A 19,028-nucleotide genomic window follows, 5' to 3' on the forward strand; every position below is an offset into this window, starting at 1 on the left:
TGATTGGAGGATGCCTTACCTCGACTAGCTCCTCCATGAGGTGTCCCCGATGGACAAGATGGAGGCTCGGTGGCTCACACGCCATGCCAAGTCCTTTATCATTATTGAGGGGGAACTCTACAAGCAAAGTCACACCAAGATCCTACATCGTTGCATCCCCATCGAACAGGGGAGGCTATTGCTGAAGGACGTCCATGGTGGGGTCTGTGGACATCATGCCACACCTAGAATCTTGGTTAGAAATGCATTTTGACTGGGCTTCTACTGGCCAACTGCGGTGGCCAATGCCGAGCGAATTGTGCACACCTACGAAGGGTGTTGGTACCATGCTCATCAAACCCACCTGCTAGCCCAAGCGCTCCAAACGATCCCTATCACGTGGCCGTTCACGGTCTGGGGTTTGATCTGGCCAGACCCCTCCAGAGAGCTCCCAGGGGCTACACGCACTTGCTTATCGCTGTGGACAAGTTCACAAAATGGATAGAGGCTCGACCGATCTCCGTGATTAAATCCAAACAAGCCATGCAATTCTTCCTCGACATTATCCACTGCTTTGGGGTCCCAAACTCCATCATTATAGACAACGGCACACAGTTCACCAGGAAAAAAATCCTCTGATTCTGTGATAACCACCACATCCATGTCGATTGGGCCTCTATGGTGCACCCCCACATGAATGGGCAGGTCGAGCACGTGAACGGCATGGTCTTGCAAGGCCTTAAGCCTAGGATCTTCATCTATCTGAACAAATTCAGCGAACAATGGGTTGCTGAGCTTCTCGTGGTACTCTGGAGCTTGCGGATGATCGCCAGCCAGGTGACTGGCTACACACCTTTCTTCATGGTCTATGGTTCCGAGGCGGTCCTCCCAACTGACCTCGACTATAGAGCACCAAGGGTTAGGGCGTATGACGAACAGGAAGCCAAGGCGTCCCTCGAGGATGCCATTGATCAGCTTGATGAAGCGCACGACGTTGCCCTCCTCTACTTGGCCAAGTACCAGCAGGTGTTGTGCCGGTATCACGGCCGCCATGTGCAGGGTTGGGCCTTCAACATCGAGGACTTGGTGCTTTGCCTTGTCCTGAGCAACAAGAACCGCCACAAGCTCTCTCCGTCGTGGGAGGGACCGTACGTCATCGTGGAGGTGCTCCGACCAGGCACCTACAAGCTCAAGTCCATCAATAGCAAACTCTTCACCAACGCCTAGAACATCAAGCAGCTATGTCGCTTTTACCCCTAATCTATGCGTGTACTTATGAAAATTAAGAATGATATTTCTGAAAAGTGTAAACATTTTCTCTTATTGGTTTCGCTATTGTTTCCTCGATCTTTAGTGACACCCAACCCCAGCAATGGCAAGGGGTTGGGCCTCACTCGGGGGCTAATAAGAATATATCTACTTAGAAACATTCTTTGCACCTGACCCCTCCTTACGTTAAGATCTAGAAGCAAGAGTCATGGAAACAAACGCTGAGTAAAACTGGTCAGACCACAAGAAACCTACGCCCCAGCGGCTATGGCGTTTTTGCTTACCAACATGATCAGAGTTTTTTTGCGTGCACCTCGAGCTTTACAATCTTAACATTAGAAGGGGTTGGATCGCATCAACCTTTTTATGCATAAAAAAAGAGAAGGGCCAAAAGTCTATTCGGCTAAAACATAAATTAAAAACTTGTCTATTTATTACAAGTTCACCGCCCGGCTCATCCAACTAAATAACCCCTCAGGGCGATGACCTCATCCTCAATCTTGACAGATAGGTCCTGCACTAGGGGGGCCACCGACTGCTCAATCTCCTCCACCTTGGCCTCGGAGTAACCTAATGCGAAGCCCTGACTCATCGTCACCAGATCGATGTTCTCGTAGTGAGAACGAACGATCACAAATGACCAATGAACGCCAAAGTGAAGCGCATCCCTCATGATCTTGTGTGCTCAATCTGTAATCCAGATGGCACAGACCATGAGCAGGCTCATCTCCTGCTCTGAGGCCAGTTGGAGGTCATCACAGACCAGCTGGATGGTGAAACGCAGCGTATCATGCTCATCACTCTCCTTCAGGAGGGAGCCCTTCACTTCACCAAGCTCCCTCTCCAAGTAGTGGCTCTTCACCATCTCTGCCCCAAGCTTGTTATTGAGACCTATCCAAGTCACATACCGACCGTGTCAAAAGGCCTACCACGGATTCTAGGGAGAAAGATAACAAGGGAAACCAGAGGCTTATCGTCCACGTCCGCCTAAAATTTGCGTGACTCATCACACTGCCAAGTCACCTTGGCCTCCAGGCACCAGACCTCTTCCTAGTGCTGATTGACCTCCGTGGTGAGCCTAGCGGACATGCCCTCAGCCACAACCTTCAGGTCCCTCTCCCCCTTAAGCTCACCCTCGGGGAGGGTGATCTACTACCAGGCATTGGCGCACTCCTGGTGAGCCAAGTCACACTCCGTGCAGAGTCCCTCTATAGCTCAAAGCAAATCATCCTACTCCTTCCGTAGCCACTCGACCTCCATGGTGTCCATGCGTGCCATCTCCATCAGGGCCATGAGCTTCTCTCTGGCCTCATAGGCATCATTGTGGACATCCTTCTCCCTGACTTGGAGGATGGCTAGCTCCTAGGCAGTGGGAGCAAGCTCAGCCACCTCCTAATGGGCGTCCGCAAGCTGTGTGGCCATCCCCTCACTCCACCATGTCTCTTTGGCGAGGCGGTCCCAAATGTCCTTCTCGCAACAAAGGAATTGGGACTTATCCCGACTGTGGACCATAAGGGACTGTGCATAGGACAAGTCTTAGAGGCATGGAAAGGGAAAATAAGAGTCACAAACTCAGCAACATCATATCTGATTGATAGGGGCGACGACGTCGTGCAACGAGCTCAGCGCGGTGGTCAGGGCGTGAACCGCGATCCCAACCTCTATGTGGACGCTCTCCCATTCCCTCTCCTCCGCGGCGTCTTCAAGGGCAAAAAGCATCACCCTCGGGTCCCGTAGGTCTACCCACCAGACCTAGTATCCTCCCCACATGTGAAGGTCACCGACCACTCGGACCAGAGACTGGGATGGCTCCATGCCGATCCCAAGTGGCGCTGACCCATCTTGTGGCAGCAACTCCTCTGAAGCAGCCCCTCCGGTGGTAGAGGGGGCAGGAGACATGGACGTGGTGGCCTGCCCTATCACCACATCCCCTAAGGATGCATCGGGTGTGCCCTCTCCTGTCCGACCCACCGCAAACGCGGCCACCTACATGGATGACGGCTCTAGTTGCGCCATCTCCGCCTATGATATCACAGCCACACCTAGCCATGCCACGTCTGCCACGAACGCCTTAGGTGTGTCCTCCCCCATCCTCCCCACCGTAGACATGGCCACCTGCATGGATGATGGCTCTGGTTGCGTTGTCTATACCTATGACATCGTGGCCAAACCTAGCCATGCCACGTCTACCATAGATGCCTCGGGTGCATCCTGCTCCATCCGCCCCAATGTAGAGGCAGCCACCTATGCGGATGATGGCTCTAGCCATGATGTTTCTGCCTGTGATGTCACTGCCACCTGCTCAGATGATGGCCTCGGCTGCGCCATTTCTGCCTGTGATGTCATTGACACACCCAGCCATGCCACATTCACCATGGGCACCCCGGACATGCCCTCCTCCATATGCCCCCCACAAACGTAGCCACCGGCTGTGCCCCTCCAGTCAGCACCATCGCTGCCCCGGCGCCACTCTCGCTCACCCTCGATGTAACACCAGCTGGCTCCTAGCGCATCTGCTGGAGGGTGAGGCTCTTCTTCGACACAAGCCTCAGGAGAGTCCTGTGTCCTGCAATGCTACAAAGGACATGATGGTCAGTTTACGACAAAAATTTGTTAGAGCAAAGGAGCGTAGAAATTCTTAACTCACCTCGATGCCACCGGACGATGATGTTTTGAGGTTGGTTTGCCCAACCCTAGCTACACCTCATTGGCATGTTGCCATTTTGAGCCTTCCCTCTGCTCGGAAGGCCTAGACAGAGCAGAGCAGTCGGATCCCTTTGACTCCAGGGGCGCCTCAGAAGGCCCAGACGGAGCAGAGCGGCCTGATTTCACCAGCTCTAGGGGCACATCCTCACACTCCTACCATGGGGCATGCCATAGGAAGGGCCCTACCTATGGTAAAGATGAGTCCTCATTCCCACCTCCTAGCTCATCCCATTGGATGGGTGACCCAGAACCATCACCTCCCTCTCCTTCTTCTTCTTCCTCCTCTGAACCTTGCTACCACCTTCCTTAATCCAGCTTCGCCTTCTCCTTCGCCCACCACTTTGCCTTCTCCTCATCCTTCTTCTTCTTCTTCTTCTTCCTCTTCTCATCTGCGGTGTGGTTCACCATGCTCACAGCCATGTGCTCTGGCAATAGCATGACGGAGGACCAAAAGCCCAACCTCGCCAGTAGCTCGACAAAGCCCATGTCCGGCCGCATCACGGGATGGCTCGGGATTAGGAACACGGCGTCGAACTCCTCCATTGCCTCCTTGATGCACTGTGCCACCTCATCATCACTGAGTGGCCCTTGGGCAAGCACCGTCCTATTGAGCTATGCACCGGGCGTCATCCCATACAGCGGGAGGACACGCGCCATCAGCGACGCCACCCTCCTCGCGTGATATGCCCCGATGAGACAAGCCCCGTAGAGACCATGGTTCTTCAAGAATGCGATGGTGTCTAGGAGGTCGTGGAGCCTCTTCTTTTCCTTCTTAGGAGGTCCCCAACCCCACACCAGTAGTGCCTCTTCGATTAGGCGTCCGGTGAAGTCTTGCAAGGAGGCAGCGGCGTCGTTCTTCATGTAGAACCAAAGCATGTGCCATCCTTTGTTGGACCTTGATAGCAGACATGTCATGTACTCGGTGGACCAGTGGCCCTAGAGGTGGATGCCTGTGCATCGCATTGGCACCGATAGGTCCCCAATTCTCTCCCTTTTCTTGTGTAGGGAGACAGAGAAGAAGTACCTCCACAGCTCAAAGTGGGGTTCGATCCCCAGATACCCTTCGCATAGCTTGATGAAGGCCATGATGTGCTGGATCCCATTGGGATTTAGGTCCTACAACTCGATCAGGTAGTGGTGTAGTAGTCCCCGGAGGAATAGGTAGGGAGGAATTGTGAGTCCGCGCTCATGGTAGTGCGCGAAGGACACAACATAGCCGTCGGATGGCATCGGTGCATCCTCACGACCGGGCACGAGCCACTCCACCACCGCGGTCCTCCCATGGAGAAGACCACACTTGATGAGGCCCTCCACGCACACGTGGGTGACATTGGAGCTATACCACGACTCCATGGGAAGCAAGGGCGGAGGAACGAGAACTTCACTGGCGGCGGAAGAGCGAGAGCAAGAGATCCGAGCGCTTGTGGTGGAGAAGTAGAGAGGACAAGGCTGCAGTTAGGCATATCAAAGACGAAGGGAAAAACCCTCCAATTATAGGGGAAGGTGGAGTGAGAGGTGAACTGTCCACCTCGATCGACGCGCCTACCGTGCCTCATCACTTTGCCTCTCTAGAAGTCGTGCGCACGCAATCCCCAGCCGCCCCCTCGAAGGGTGCGCCAGGTGATGGTTCGCCCCTCAACGGGCCAAAAGCCGTCATAGGTAAGGAGGGATACAGAGCTAAAAATGCTCCCACGGCCCATCAAGACCCAGGAGTTTGAAGGTTAGCCCATCGATGGGTTCACAACCGCTCTGGGGCACCTTTAGAGTGAGGGGTGGTTAAGGATAGGCCTGCTAGTGGCTAGCACTCGGGAGCATGAGTGCCTTGGGCATCCCAACCCATGTTTGAGTCTTGGCCAGTGCACAGTCCATGGTTTTTCCTTGAAGAAAGGCAATGAGCCCTTGGGACCGGTCGAACGGACCCAAAAACTATATGGACTGGCTGTCTGGAATCTAGAGTCAGTCACGAGCTGACCCATGCTGGACCCCTACAAATAGGAAGCTAGGGCCCCACTCGGACTAGCCCATTAACAGTTCACCGAGCACCATGATTCGTCCATCGAGGAAAACATGGCATGGCTCAACCCCTCCATTTTATAAAAAAAATGCTTGAGGGAGGACGACCACAAGATGAGCTAACCCCTCAACCGGACCCTTGCTAAATGCAGGGGCTCGAGGGAAGTTGGATTCACAAGGAGACCAAATACGTGGTCGCATGATAATGGCGGACCAGTCGGATTCTAGGGAGGGATCGAAATCAAGAGAGATCTTTTCTGACCTCCTGAATCCCGCAACTGCATGCTCTTGAAGAGCCCAAACACAATAGAAAGGAATCGTGACCCTACCAAGACATCCTGCGGCCCACAAAGGGAGATCAAGACCCTCAAAATCCTTCTATCCAAAAAATCCTTCGAAGGAGTATCTTACTCCTCCGTAGGCTTGGGGGCTACTGTTGGGTATCAGTGTTAGGGATACCTTGAAGAAGGAAGCTGATGGCCATGAACGCTAACTCGCCTAGATGGTCAAGTGCGTATTTTGGTCTCGCCCGACCATGAAGGTACGGGCTCTGTCTCACCCAACCTAGAAGGTATGGGCTCCGTCTCGCCCGACCCCAAGGGCATGGGCTCCGTCTCGCCCGGCCCTAAGGGCTTGGGCTCTGTCTCACCCAACCCTAAGGGCATAGGCCTCGTAATGCTAGACCCTCGGGCATGGTCTTTGCCTCACCCAACCCTGAGGGGCGGGCTCCGTGTCGCCCAACCTAAGGGCATAGACCTTCGTCATGCCTGACCTTGAGGATGCAGGCTCTATCTCGCCCGACCCTGAGGGCGTAGGGACTTCATTTTGCCAGACCCCTCAAAGGGGGATTCCGCCTCACTAGACAGGGGTCTGTACAACTAGGTCCAAGTTGCCTGACCCTAAGGGCGTAGACCTCCATCACGCCTGACCCCGAGGATGCAGGCTCCGTCTCACCCAACCCTAAGGGTGTGGGGACTTCATTTCGCTAGACCCCTCGAAGGGGGATTCTGCCTCGCCCGATGGGGGTTTGTACTGTCTCCAACCACTATGAATCTAAGAGTATAGATCCAAGGTCAAACTCTTGACACGGGAAAGGTAGTAGGCGCGTCTTGACATGACCCGCAACCATGATAGGCCATACCTATGGACTCACATCGCTAATAGTGTCAGGCTTGCTCGCACTATGCTACCTAATCCACATACGACTTCCATCGGGGGTGTCTGCTAACCATGCCGCTCGTTGGGATAGAATGGAGCGCCACAACCGGCTGACGACACCCGCGTATAGCGCTAGTGATGAATAGGGCCATGATGTGAAGCCATCTCCATCATCATTTACATGACTAGTGCGACCCATGTAAATGGGATGATGGGCGCCGTGACCCTGGAGGCCTTCTTCCTCCTCGCTTCTCTCTCTCTCTCTTTCTCTCATGTCACCTGCGCCTTCCCCTTCTTCTATAAAAGGGGAAGCAGGATGCCCCACGAAGGGCATGCAACAAGGCAATGACTCAACACTAAAAGGAACTGAGTTCAACTAGACCCAACTCTATTCGATCCTTCCATTAGACTTAGAACCTTTTCCCTCTCTCGCTCGTTTGTAACCCCTACTACAAACAAGTGCCAGTAACACGAGCAACCTCAAACTAAACATTGGGACATTTTGCCCGAACCAGTATAAACCCTTGTGCCCTCCGAGCACACCATCCGGGCTAGACACGCAAATACAAATTTACTAGTCAGCGGTTCGAAACACCGACAGCAAGCAACACCCAAAAAGAGAGCAAATTATTGGAATTCAAGTAGTTACTCACATTTGGTGCTCTCATGCAAGCATTGATAGATGATGAAGCAAGCCAACCACAACTCAAGATAGTACACTTGATGATTGGGGGTTCTCATTTCATATGGTGAAGAATGGAATTTAAATATTGATGATTTTACTTTACCAACCTTATAATTGGACTTCACAGTGCTATTGGAGAAATGAATTGAAATCAAATGACTATTCTCTACTCTAAGATAGCAAAGGTATCATTGTAATGTGCATGATCACATTTCATCCCTTACTAGTTTGCAGTTAGTGCATATAGTACATGCTTATTAGGATCATGCATAATAAATGAAAATTTAAAATTCATAGCCTACCACTATTGCTTGAATGATTAGTTGAATCTAGTGGTAGTGTATGAGTTTGTTCGTGAGCTAGTGAACCCAAGTACTTGATTTAATTTGAATTGCCAACAAGTGACAACTACAACCTAACCTCTAAATGAGTGTGAAGAAGCTTAGAGAGGGTTCAAACCAGACTTGGAAACTTAGGCAAATCAATTTAGTTCAAGTCATAATAGAAGCTCATGATGGCGACAAGAGTACAAGCACAAGACAACAATGCAAATGGATATCTAGTTTATTTGTTTCAAATGGTATCTAGACTCAAATTATTTTTCAAGAAAAAAATCACAAGTGGTGTCTAGATCAACTCATAAGTGATATCCTACAAATGGTACTCATGAAGATAGCAAAGGTTTAAGAAATGGTTTTTATCGACAAATCTGGCAAATGGTTCCATGATAGAAGGTTCTTTCAAGTGGTATCACATCTACACATGGTATCAATCATGCAAGATGATGGTTCCACAAGTGATCCTTAACTTTAAGTGATCATCAAGTGAAGAATGCTTTCCTCATCCACAAGAGCTCAAGATTAGTGGATGACCCATGCTATGACAAAGGGGGAGGTGCCCCACCAATTGGTATCAAGGTCAAAAGATCCTACATGAGTGATCTCAAGGGCTATAGTGGTGTCATCCTAACATATGGTAGTGTCCATCAAAAATGAAGATTTAAGTGTTAACCATCTACCCCTAAGTGCAACCCTTTGTATCAAGTGGTGCACACCTTTTATGGGAATTGATGACAAAGGGGGAGAGATTGGTACAAAGATGTGCAATACGCAAGAGGCATTAGGGAGAAGTTGGATTTGGACATGGATATGGACAAAAGGGAGCAACATTGAGGAATGGAGAAGGATCAAAATTCTTGGACAAGAGAAGCACACAAGTAGGGGGGGCAAGCTCATGAACTTTGATTGGTTGCATTTGATATGTGCATATACATGTGCTTGCTTGTATTGCATAAGTTTATAAAAGTGATATGCATACTTGTGTGGTGTATGCTAGTTATAGAACTTGAATGATGATTTGATAACTAGCATGCATAGGAAGGTAACTAGACTTGTATTTATACACGTGGTACTAGAACCTTGCTTATAATGTTGATCTCACTAGGTTTCTAGTATATTTGATGTCTAGCTACTCATGGTGCTAAGGATGGTGTTAAAAGTGTAACTCCAATTGACATCACGCATCAAAGGTTAATTCTTTACACCTTAGCATCATTGGTACTAATTACTCTCCCATAATTTCAATCTATGCATATGTGCGAGCTTCCAACCAAACACTCTAGCACATATGTAGGGGAGCTAATATTACCATTTTGGATTTATGGTACTTGTCCAGAATCATTTACACATGGTAAAATTGCTTGGGCAAGCAACATGAATCCAAAAGTGCTTAATTTCCATATCTTTATAGAGTTGTCATCAATTGTCAAAAAGGGAGAGATTGAAAGGTCCTTGTTTAGTTTTGGTAATTGAGTGACAACCTAGGTGGACTAATATGCATTTATATGATATACACAGGTGATTAGTCCACAGGTACACTTGTGTGAGCAACACATGCCATAGATGTGGAAATGGCTTGGAAATGTCATAAGGTTCACACATATGATGAAGGAGCTCATTACATATGAGACATGACATTGAGTCATGAGACTAAGGTGGAGAAGATCAAGACAAGACTTGGCTTGACGGACCGGTTGTAAGCGTGAAGGGCAAGTTGGAGGCTTTGGAGCAATGGACCGTGTGGCGGTGAAGCTTGAGCAAGACTTGGTGTCGATGAATGAAGGCAACGGTGAAAAGCAAGTGAGGTCAAGATTGATGAACCAACAAGGTCACATGATGATATGAAGTGGATCATATCATTTGGTGATTGGTTGGTGCATGTGTTGCATTGACATCAAAGGAGATGGAATGGAATGTGCAAGGCAAAGGTATAACCTAGGGCATTTCATCACAAGTTGGTGAACACTCGGTGGTGTTAGCACATTTACAAAGGTGTTGGAAAATGTGAAGAAATGGAGGCAAAGCTGGGCTCGGGCTACTGCCCTAGGGGCACCACCCCTACAAGTCCGGTGCACCGCCACCCTAATGGTGGTGACCGGCTAGTTGAGGCCGAGAGCAGGGGTTGGAGCTGGCACCGCCATGCCTTGTTCGGTGGCACTGCCACCCCTAGGGTGGTGCCCACCTGGACTTGGTTTTAAGCAAAAGCAGAAGGGCTGTCACCAGACATGATGGTGCACACTGCCATGTGTAGAGCGGTGCACCACTAGGTGTTGTCCGGTGGCACAGCCACTTTTTTCCTAAGGGTGGCGAGTTTGGTGCTGAGCCGAGGGGGCACCACCATGGTCACCTCAATGGTGATGGCGGTGCACCACCCTATTTTTTCTAGAGAGGTAGTTTTCTCGGAGGGTTGGCTAGGTAGTCACCGCCAACCTAGGGCGGTGCCACTGCCACCTTGTGAAAGGTCCTTGTTTGGTTTTGGTAATTGAGTGACAACCTAGGTGGACTAATTGTGTTTAATGTGAGATACACAGGTGATTAGTCCATAGGTATACTTGTGTGAGCAACTCATGCCATGATGGTTGAAAATGGCTTGGAGATGTTGCGAAGCTCACACATGTGATGAAGGAGCTCATTGCATATGAGACATGATATTGAGTCATGTGATCAAGGTGGAGAAGATCAAGACAAGGCTTGGCTTGATGGACCGGTTGCAAGAGTGAATGGCAAGTTAGAGGGTTTGAAGCACTGGACCGCATGACGGGATGCTTGAGCAAAGACTTGGCCTGATGGACCGATGCAATGGTGAACAACAAGTGAGGTCAAGATAGATGAACCAATAAGGTCACATGATGATATGAAGTGGATCATATCATTGTTGATCGTGTTGGCGCATGTGTTGCATTGACATTGGAGGAGATGGAATGGAATGCGCAAGGCAAAGGTATTACCTATGGGGCATTTCATTTCACCGGTCATAGGTGTGTAAAGAATTTATGACCAGGTTTAGGATAGATGGCCGTACTATCAAGAGAGGCAAACTTGTTTGCATATCGGTCATCTAGTGCCACTCGAGTGATCTAATTTTGCATCGTTGTTAGGATCGAGTGGTGTGGCAAGTTGAGTGGCTAATCCTTTCAAAAATGATTGTGAAAATGCTAACACACATGCACATGGTGGTGTACACTTGGTGGTGTTGGCACATTTGCAAAGGAGGAGAAGTTAGAGTTGAAACGGATCAACTCGGTGAAGAAAAGGAGGCGAAAGGAGGGCACTATGACTGACCGAATGCTGGCCTCAGCAGGACCAGTGTGTCCGATCAAGTGGCAGCAGAGCGCCCACGGTTTCAGTCTTATGGCCGAACGCTGGCGCAAAGAGTGACCTGACGCACAGGGGCCACATCCGATCATCTCTGACATACGCTGACGTCATGGCGTGAGGAGCGGCAGTGACATGTGGCAGACGGTGAAGGACCAGACTTAGGTGCTGCGTTCGATCATGACCAACTGGACACGTCTGGTCATAGTTTAGAGGCTCAAGGAGCTCTCTAGAGTTGACCTGACTTAGGAGTGGTGCAGCGTCAGGTGCAGGAGTGGCGCGTCTAGTCAGCATCTCAGCGGTGTGAGCGAACATGTGATCAGACACAGCTCTGGTGCATTAGGTCGGTTCGCTGGCACATCCAGTCATCTCTTGACCATTGAGGTGGTTGGTGTCAGTAACTGTTGAGATCACACTGTCGAGGTTGAACGTGGAGGCCACATGGTGCGATCGTAGCGACCGAACACTGGCTTGATGTGTTCGGTCACTTTGACCGGCGTGTTCGGTCGCCCCAAATTGCGCCCAGTGAAGGGGTAATAGCTAGTTTAGCCTATGGGACTATAAATAGAAGTGTTGACTAGCCTTTGGCCAGCAACTGAGCACCCTTGAGCCTTGGTGGCTTGTGTAGGTGTGCTTGGGAGCCCTCTAACTCACTCTTGCTTGATAGTGTTCATCCGATTGAGTGAGTGAGCTATTCTAGTGCGATTGCATCATGAGGTTGCATCGAGTGGCACTAGGTGATCGTGTTGCAAGCCGGTGGTGCTTGTTACTCTTGGAGGTTGCTACCTCCTAAATGGCTTGGTGGCCTGTGACTTCGTTGAAGCACGTGGAAAAATTGTGTGGTGCTCTAGAGGAGGATTTGTGAGGGGGATTGTGCTCACCCCGCTGGAATCATGAAGAGCAACTCTAGTTGAGAGTGTCATTGAGCTACTCTCACTTTCGGGTGGGTTCTTGCGGTGCTCGATGTGCGGGCTTGGTGGGTGATGCCAATTAGCCACCGAACCACCAAGTGAGTGGTCGACACAACAGAGACGTAGCTTGGTGGCAACCAAGTGAACCTTGGGAGAAAATCACCATATCAACATTGTGTTCATCATCTTCTCGGTGGTTTGTATTCCGCGCAACACAAGCTTATATTACTTTCATTTACATTGTGCTTGTGTAGTTGCTCTTGTAATTAGTTTACTTGTGTAGCTTGCTAGTTACCTTCTTGCTTGTGTAGCATAGAAGTAGCTCCCTTGCGTGGCTAATTTTGTTTGAGTAACCTTGTTAGTCACATTGCTTAGCTTGTGTATCTAAGTAAATTGCGCTCTCTATTTTGGCATTAGTTGCCTTGTTATTGAGCTTTGCTAGTGAGCTTAGGTGGCTTTGTGCTTTTGCTTACTAGATTATATAGGATCTCCCCCGGTTGTCAAAGTACTAGTTGCATAGGTTTGTGTGACCTTGCAAGCTAGAATTGTTAGGTGACCTCTAGCTAGTCGGGCACCTTTGTTGCCTAATTAGGATCTTTATAAGGTGCTTGTGAACTTAAATAGAGGGGTGTAGTCTTGGCTAGACTGATAGTTTTAATTTCACATTTGTTTTGGTTAGCCAACATTATTAAGTTTTAGAAAGGACTATTCATCCCCTCTAGTCCGCCATCTTGACCCTACACCCTGTCCGGTGACCAACGGCTTGTTGAAATAGCCATTGTAATTCAACCATTGGGTGGGCACCGCCATGTTTGGTGCCCTCGCAGAAACCAACAACTTTGCTCTAACGGCTCTATTTGGCTTGGGCCTATAAATAGAGGTGGAGCTCGGGCATTTGGCTGGTTGAGCACCCTTGGGACTGAGTGTCCATGCTTGAGGAGTGCTTGGGAGCCCTCTAACTCACATACGCTTGATAGTGATCATCTGATTGAGTGTGAGTGTGATTCTAGTGCGATTGCATCGTGAGGTTGCATCGAGTGGTACTAGGTGATCGAGTTGCAAGCCAGTGGTGCTTGTTACTTTTAGAGGTTGCTACCTCCTAGATGGCTTGGTTGTGGTCTCCGTTGAAGCACGCAAAGAAGATTGTGTGATGCTCTAGAGAAGTGATAGTGAGGGGGATTGTGCTCACCCCGCGGGAGCTGCGAAGAGCAACTCTAGTAGAGAGAGACATGAAGGGCGACAAGTGGTCCGGGCATGTCAAGTGCTAGAGCTTGTGGTAAGTACTCCACATGGGAGAGTGTGACTTGCGGGTCACCACTAGCAAGAGGACCGGCGGCAACCTTGGAGTTTGTCTCAACGGGGACTAGCGTGTTGGCAAGCACGTGAACCTCGGGATAAAAATCACCGTGTCATCCTTGTCTTCCCATTGGTTTGCATCCTCGTTACACAAGCTTGTATTTACTTTCATATACTTATGCTGTGTAGTTGCTCTTGTAACTAGTTGACTTGAGTAGTTTGCTAGTTACCTTCTTGCTTGTGTAGAATAGAAATAGCTCCCTTACGTGTCTAATTTGGTTTTAGTAACCTTGTTAGTCACATTGCTTAGTTTGTGTAGCTAAGTAATTTGTGCTCTCTAATTTTACTTGTGTAGCCTTCTTATTGAGCTTTGCTAGTGAGCTTAAGTGGCTTTGTGCTTTTGCTTACTAAATTGTGTAGGAGCTCCCCCGGTTGTTTGAAGTACTAGTGCATAGGTTTGTGTGACCTTGCTCTAGAATTGATTAGGTGAGCTCTAGCTAGTTCGGCACCTTTGTTGTCTAATTAGGATCTTTTTAAGTTGCTTGAGAACTTACATAGAGGGGTGTAGTCTTAGCTAGACCGATAGTTTTAATTCCGCATTTGTTTTAGTTAGCTGACACGTTTAATTTTAGAAAGGACTATTCACCCCCCTCTAGTCTGCTATCTCGACCCTACAGCCTTAGAGAAGGAGGAAGGATCCGGACCATCTGGTTCCTCCAAGGTGCGTCACCGGCGACCACGCGGCGGCAAGAAGAAGAAGGAGAAGAAGGGGCCCCGAGGCCAGGCAGGCGTTGATGGCGGCGCCACCGGCGAGCGCAAGGCGACCTGGGATGACACCTGCAACAACTGCGGCAGGTCAGGCCGCTGGGCCAAGAACGGTCGCCTTCCTCCACGCCGCGGTGGGCAGGCTCACGTCGTGCAAGTAGGGGAGGAGGATGCTGCTCTATTCCTGGTGCACGGGTGCGTCGAGCCGCAGCAAGAAGCAAGGGAGGGGGTGAAAGGTCCAACCTTTCCCCTTTCCGCGTCGGCCGGCTCCGCACATCTCCACCTCGACGAACCGTGCGTCCACGCCTTCCTCGGCAAAGGCGCCGATGATGACAAGATCGACAGCTGGTACCTCGACACCGATGCCACGCACCACATGACTGGTCGGCGCAAGTTCTTCTCCGACCTGGACTCCGGCGTGAAGGGCTCCGTCAAGTTCAGTGACGCCTCCGCTGTCGAGATCAAGGGAGTCGGCTGGATCATCTTCAAGGCCAAGACGGGGGAGCACCGCCTCCTCACCGGCGTGTACTCTATCCTGGCCTTGAGGAACTCTATTTTGGGCGAACAATAGGCACGTTACTATAGGAAAAAAATGATAGATTATCCGTCATCACTGAATTGCTGAACTTTATAACTCTTTTGAAGAACCACCCCAGCTCTTTGATGCTTGATATGATCAGTGAACTATTAATTGTGTCTGAATTTTTGTGAAATTCATGATTATATTAAATTTGGTAGAATACCGAGAGAGAATTTTGTACTTAGCAAATCGAACTTGTATTTTACCTTTCTAAGAACAGTACCCTTTCCTTTTTCTTCTTCTTTTTGATGAAAATACGAACAGTACTTTACCGTGTCGTGTCAAGCTGGCTGGAGGACCAATGTCCTTGTCTGACTTCGACTAGAGTTTGTCGCCACTTAAAAAAAAAAGACAATACTTATCACATTGCAGGGGGAGTAAAACACATTAAAGAAACGTGATGCGGATAGAATTTGATACTACTGAACTTCCCAGCACAGAAGACGCTCTCGGTACGAAAGCCACCTATGTATGTATTCCCAACATAAATAACACGTGGCTTCGCGCACCCTGTTTAATCCAAAAAAATTGCTCTGTTTGCAATTTATTTAGACTAGAAAATATGCACGAGCATTGCAATGGAATGTATAATTTATTGCATGGTGCTCATGTCACTGATAATACACTAAGTAGCTATTTTTGTTGGATATAATTAGCTTAGTCCAATCTTTTATCAAATAAATTCCAAGACCCATAATAAATGCTAATACAACAAAAGGTTAATCCCGTATAGTAAAATGATAGAACAACAACATAGTCTTTCAGTCCCAAGCAAGTTGGGGTAGGCTAGAGTTGAAACCCAGCAAGAGCCCCAAAACATTGATTCAAATTAAATATGTAGCTATTATGTTCGCCTATAGCGAGTTTAAAAAAGATGGAAGACGAATAACACCCTCGCACACGCATCATGACACAAAACCAATGAGCTCGGACAGCCAGGACATAACATGAGTGATGTGGCACCAACAAAAATTTTGCAGCCCCAAACTCATAGGAAGAAGGATGAGAATGATGGACCTCGGACCGAGAAGCGAGAACAAAAGGGGAGTGAGAGGACGGGGCGGGGTAGAGATTAAAAGACGAAAAAAGAAAATTTCACTCTTTAACATTATAAAAAATTAACACCACAAAATAAATCGAAGGAGTTTGCAAAATGAATATAACTCAACCCAACTTTCAAAATTAAAGGAAAAGCCACCCAAAGGATGCAGAACCACATTATCCAATTTACAACAAGCATCATTCACAAACTCCTTATGTTTCTCAAACTGTTGCATACTGGTTTAGAACCAAAACCAGCGTTTTACCAAAATAGAACATGCAAAAGAGTTTCTGCCAATATTTGTCAAAAATAATTTATTTCCTTGTTAGCCATCAAATAGCCGCTACACTTGTTGTCAAAAGATCTAATTTTTCTCTCTCCTAGGATATCTATTAATTTTTTTGAACATTTAGAGACAGATCAATTCCTAGCACCACATGGACAGAACTCCAAATAAACTTAGTATAAGTGCACTCAAAGAAGATGTTGTAGATGATCCCTTCTGATTGTTTCAAAACAACAAGTTGTATCTCCATTGTAATATATTCCTTTTTGATAAATTATATGAGAATAGACCCTCTTTTAAAGAACCAAAAGAAAGATCTTTACCTTCAGGTGTCTTAAGCTACTAAACTAATTCTGACACCTTGAGCCCTTGACAAACTAGGAACTTATTCATTGTAGTCATGGTGAAAATATTGTTTTTATACAGTCACTCGTGCTACTAGGTTATTCCATTCTAATAGTTGGTTTTATGCACTATGTTTGCCTCTGGTTGTGATACTCTTGTGTGCTTCTGTTAAGTGAAGCTAACCTTGGTTTTGTTGTCTGACAAGTGTCGTGCTTTAAAAGTTTTATTATCTGTCGCTTGTCACTAACACTTGTTTTTAGGGGCTTTCTATCTTATCTTAAGTGAAACAAGTGACTGATTTCAAATCATATCCTTCTCATGCTCATGGGTTGGTGCTTAAAGTTTAAATCTTTATTTAGTTGATACTTGTGTTATCGTCAATCACTAAAAAAGGGGAGATAAAACACATCTAGGCCTTGCTCGTTTATATTCTCGCATTAATTTCCTTGATTGCAAGGCTTGTTGAGTGACAACTAGGATGTATGGTGGCATGCATGTGCTTAATATAGATTTCCTTTTCTCACTCTATGGACCCTAATATTAGTATAAACTTTGCTAAGGACATAATTAGCTTGTTGGCCCTAAGGACTCACTAGTTTTGCTTTGTAGAAGAACTCAGGGTAAGGAAGCTTTGGTGGTTTAGACTTGCATAGGCTAAGGTTTGTTGTTTAAATTTTTAGAGCCCAATTCATTCTCCACTTAGACCATTCGGCCCTTAGTGACTGCGGCTTACAGGAGGGATGGCGCCGGCATTGGGTCCCACAATGTGCCTGACCTCCACGATAGGCTCAGGGGTCAGCTCAGCATTAGGCCTTGCAACAGTGTTTTTTTCGTTTTTTTTCGGATTAACAGAGGTGGACAGTACCGCTGCCTCTGTAAAACGTGCTTAATAACACAGACATAGAGGCGAACGCTGCCCTGCCTCTTGAAATCCTTAACGCCCGCTGTGAAAACTGTTTTGGTAGAAGTGATCCTTACGGATATTGATAATTGCCAACATCTTCATTTTCTCTAGGAAGAAAAGACAATTGTCAATGTCAAATACTTTTCCTGGTTAGTTGCCTGCAGAACAGTTAGTCAGCTTGGCATACATCGTAGCATGCCAAATTCAACATTGCAGTGCACTTGGATCGACATAATCGTCGACGTCCACGGAATGACCGCCGCAAGCAAGCTTTAGTCTCGCCGGCGCTGATGGAGCCGTACGTGTGGATGGAATCCTCAGTTATATGACTATAATAATATGATAATTGATGCTTGACTAATAATTGACTCTTTCAGTTAATGCGTCTACTTGTACTAGGTTCGTTCATAACTACTGCTGCCATGTCAAAACAATAAAGTCCACATATCATCTTTATTTTATATTGACTGTCAACAAATCAATAATGCGTTGAGTAAAAAATAAAAATAAAAGACATACTCTATCCACAGTTACAAATAACGTAATTGATGCTGTCGTCGTTTTTATTTGTCAGATGTTATGTGCTAACTTCGATTACAGGTTAACTTTGATGTGCTTGATTCTGGATAGTTGAAAATGATAGTATTATATAGTGGGATTGTATTGGGAAGTAGTTTTATAATAACATAGGAGTACTTTCACTATGTATTACAAATACATTATCAAAAAAAAGCAGCTGTCAAAGTTGTCGCTCTGGCCTCTGGGTATATAAATGGTGACCGATCATCAAGGGGGTGCAAAATTATATATCGATCTCAAAACAAAAAAAAATAGTACTCTCTTCGTTCTAAATTATAAGACGTTTTAGCTTTTCTAGATACGTTGCATTTGCTATACATATAGATATACGCAATGTCTAGATACATAATAAAAGCAATGTATCTAAAAAAGCCAAAACGTCTTATAATTTGGAACAGATTTAGTAGTTCCTAATAAAAATCATTAAATTTGCCGATGGCTTCGCATCAAAATCATTTGGCATTGATTTTGTGAGCTCTGGCAGCTTATGTTTTCGCAAAGTGTACTACTCTCCAACCAATACAGATTTGTGCGCTTCGCAGGCTCTTCCACGTTCACAGATTCCACTACATATATATGAGAGTGAAAAGGGAGACTTATCTAACTGTGGACTTGATTCAAAGCATGCACAAGAAAACGTGGTGGTGCGTCCGTACGCATGTTCAAGCGTCAAAACCTTGTGCATGGACAACCATGCACACACGTGAATGCGTGAGATCTTTCGTTCCTCGAAGCGTCCGTATCGTATGTGCGTGTTTTAGCTAGCTTATATATACCACACCCTATTTTGATAGTTTTCATCACTTGCATGCACATTATTAAATTCGATTATGTTTCCACCTTTCAATTCCTAAACC

The 19,028-nt window shown here is 47.4% G+C and overlaps 1 protein-coding gene across 1 annotated transcript; it reads left to right on the forward strand.

The window, feature by feature from the left end:
* Positions 1–672: 672 nt before the first annotated feature.
* LOC136548169 (uncharacterized) lies at positions 673–1,206 on the forward strand. The gene has a single exon (XM_066539786.1). It carries the CDS (start codon positions 673–675, stop codon positions 1,204–1,206), a length of 534 nt encoding a protein of 177 aa, XP_066395883.1.
* Positions 1,207–19,028: the final 17,822 nt, after the last annotated feature.

This window comes from Miscanthus floridulus, chromosome 4, assembly GCF_019320115.1.
Source record: "Miscanthus floridulus cultivar M001 chromosome 4, ASM1932011v1, whole genome shotgun sequence".
NCBI lineage: Eukaryota > Viridiplantae > Streptophyta > Magnoliopsida > Poales > Poaceae > Miscanthus > Miscanthus floridulus.

Coding starts and splice junctions, on each gene's coding strand:
- LOC136548169 (XM_066539786.1), top strand. CDS start 673: ATGAATGGGCAGGTCGAGCACGTGAACGGCATGGTCTTGCAAGGCCTT.